This window comes from Microtus ochrogaster, unplaced genomic scaffold (genome assembly GCF_000317375.1).
Source record: "Microtus ochrogaster isolate Prairie Vole_2 unplaced genomic scaffold, MicOch1.0 UNK223, whole genome shotgun sequence".
NCBI classification, from domain to species: Eukaryota; Metazoa; Chordata; class Mammalia; order Rodentia; family Cricetidae; genus Microtus; species Microtus ochrogaster.
Genome location: NW_004949321.1, coordinates 58,521 through 59,436, shown reverse-complemented (window position 1 = coordinate 59,436; position 916 = coordinate 58,521). Strand labels below are relative to the sequence as shown.

Here is a 916-nt window from a genome sequence, read left to right as displayed (position 1 = left end):
TGGAGTTCAGCTGAAGAGAGGGAGGAGAGATCACGTGAACATGGGCTGGGGTTCAAGGTCATGATGGGGAAAACTAGACATAGCTGACCTGAGCTCGTGGGAACTCACAGACTCTGCATGACAACTGGGGACCTTCCTTGTACCATAGGACCAAACCAGGCCTTCTGATTGTGGGAGACAGTTATGTGGCTTTATCTGTTGGCAGGTTGTGGGGCATCCTGCCAGTGGGACCAGGACTTATCCCCTGTGCATAAACTGCCTTTTAAAAGCCCATTCACTATGGTGGGATACATTGCCCAGCCTTGATCCTGGGCGGGGAAGGGCTTTGTCCTGTTTCAACTTTCATGCCAGACTTAGTTGACTCCTCAAGGGAGGCCTTATGCCTTTGAGGAAGTGCATGGGGATAACATAGGGCAGGAGAAGGGGAGGAAGGGGAAACTGCGGTTGTTATGTAAAATAAAAACTTTTTTGAATAAAAGAAAAAATAAATGCAGTAAAGTTTCTCACTGAGAAAGGTAAAGATAAAAAATTTAAAGATATAGATGGCATATATTTTAATGAAAAGTTGACTCTTTACAGTAGTAGATTTCTCTACTTCTTGAAGAGCAGTGTGATTCTTTTAACTGAGTCATGGAAGGCCTGTTTGACTTGCTTGTTCCTCAAGGTGTAAATGAAGGGGTTCAGCATGGGGGCAATAGAAGTGGTCAGCACTATCACACCCTTGTTGACAGCCACTGAGTCCTTTGCTGAAGGTTTGACGTAGATGAAGATGCAGCTGCCATAAGTGATGGACACCACAATCATGTGGGAAGAGCAGGTAGAAAAGGCCTTTTTCCTCTGCTGGGCAGAAGGGAAGTTGATGATGGTCCTGATTATGTATGCATAGGAAAGAACTACACACACAAGGGTCATGATA

The 916-nt window shown here is 45.1% G+C and overlaps 1 protein-coding gene across 1 annotated transcript in view; it reads right to left on the bottom strand.

Annotated features, from left to right (window-relative positions):
• Positions 1-591: 591 nt before the first annotated feature.
• Positions 592-916, bottom strand: part of LOC101987491 (olfactory receptor 6C2-like) — a 23,914-nt gene continuing 23,589 nt past the window's right edge. The window contains exon 2 of the mRNA XM_005372171.2: positions 592-828. Within this exon, the coding sequence (XP_005372228.2) occupies positions 592-828 (237 nt within the window). The remainder of the gene's footprint in view (positions 829-916) is intronic.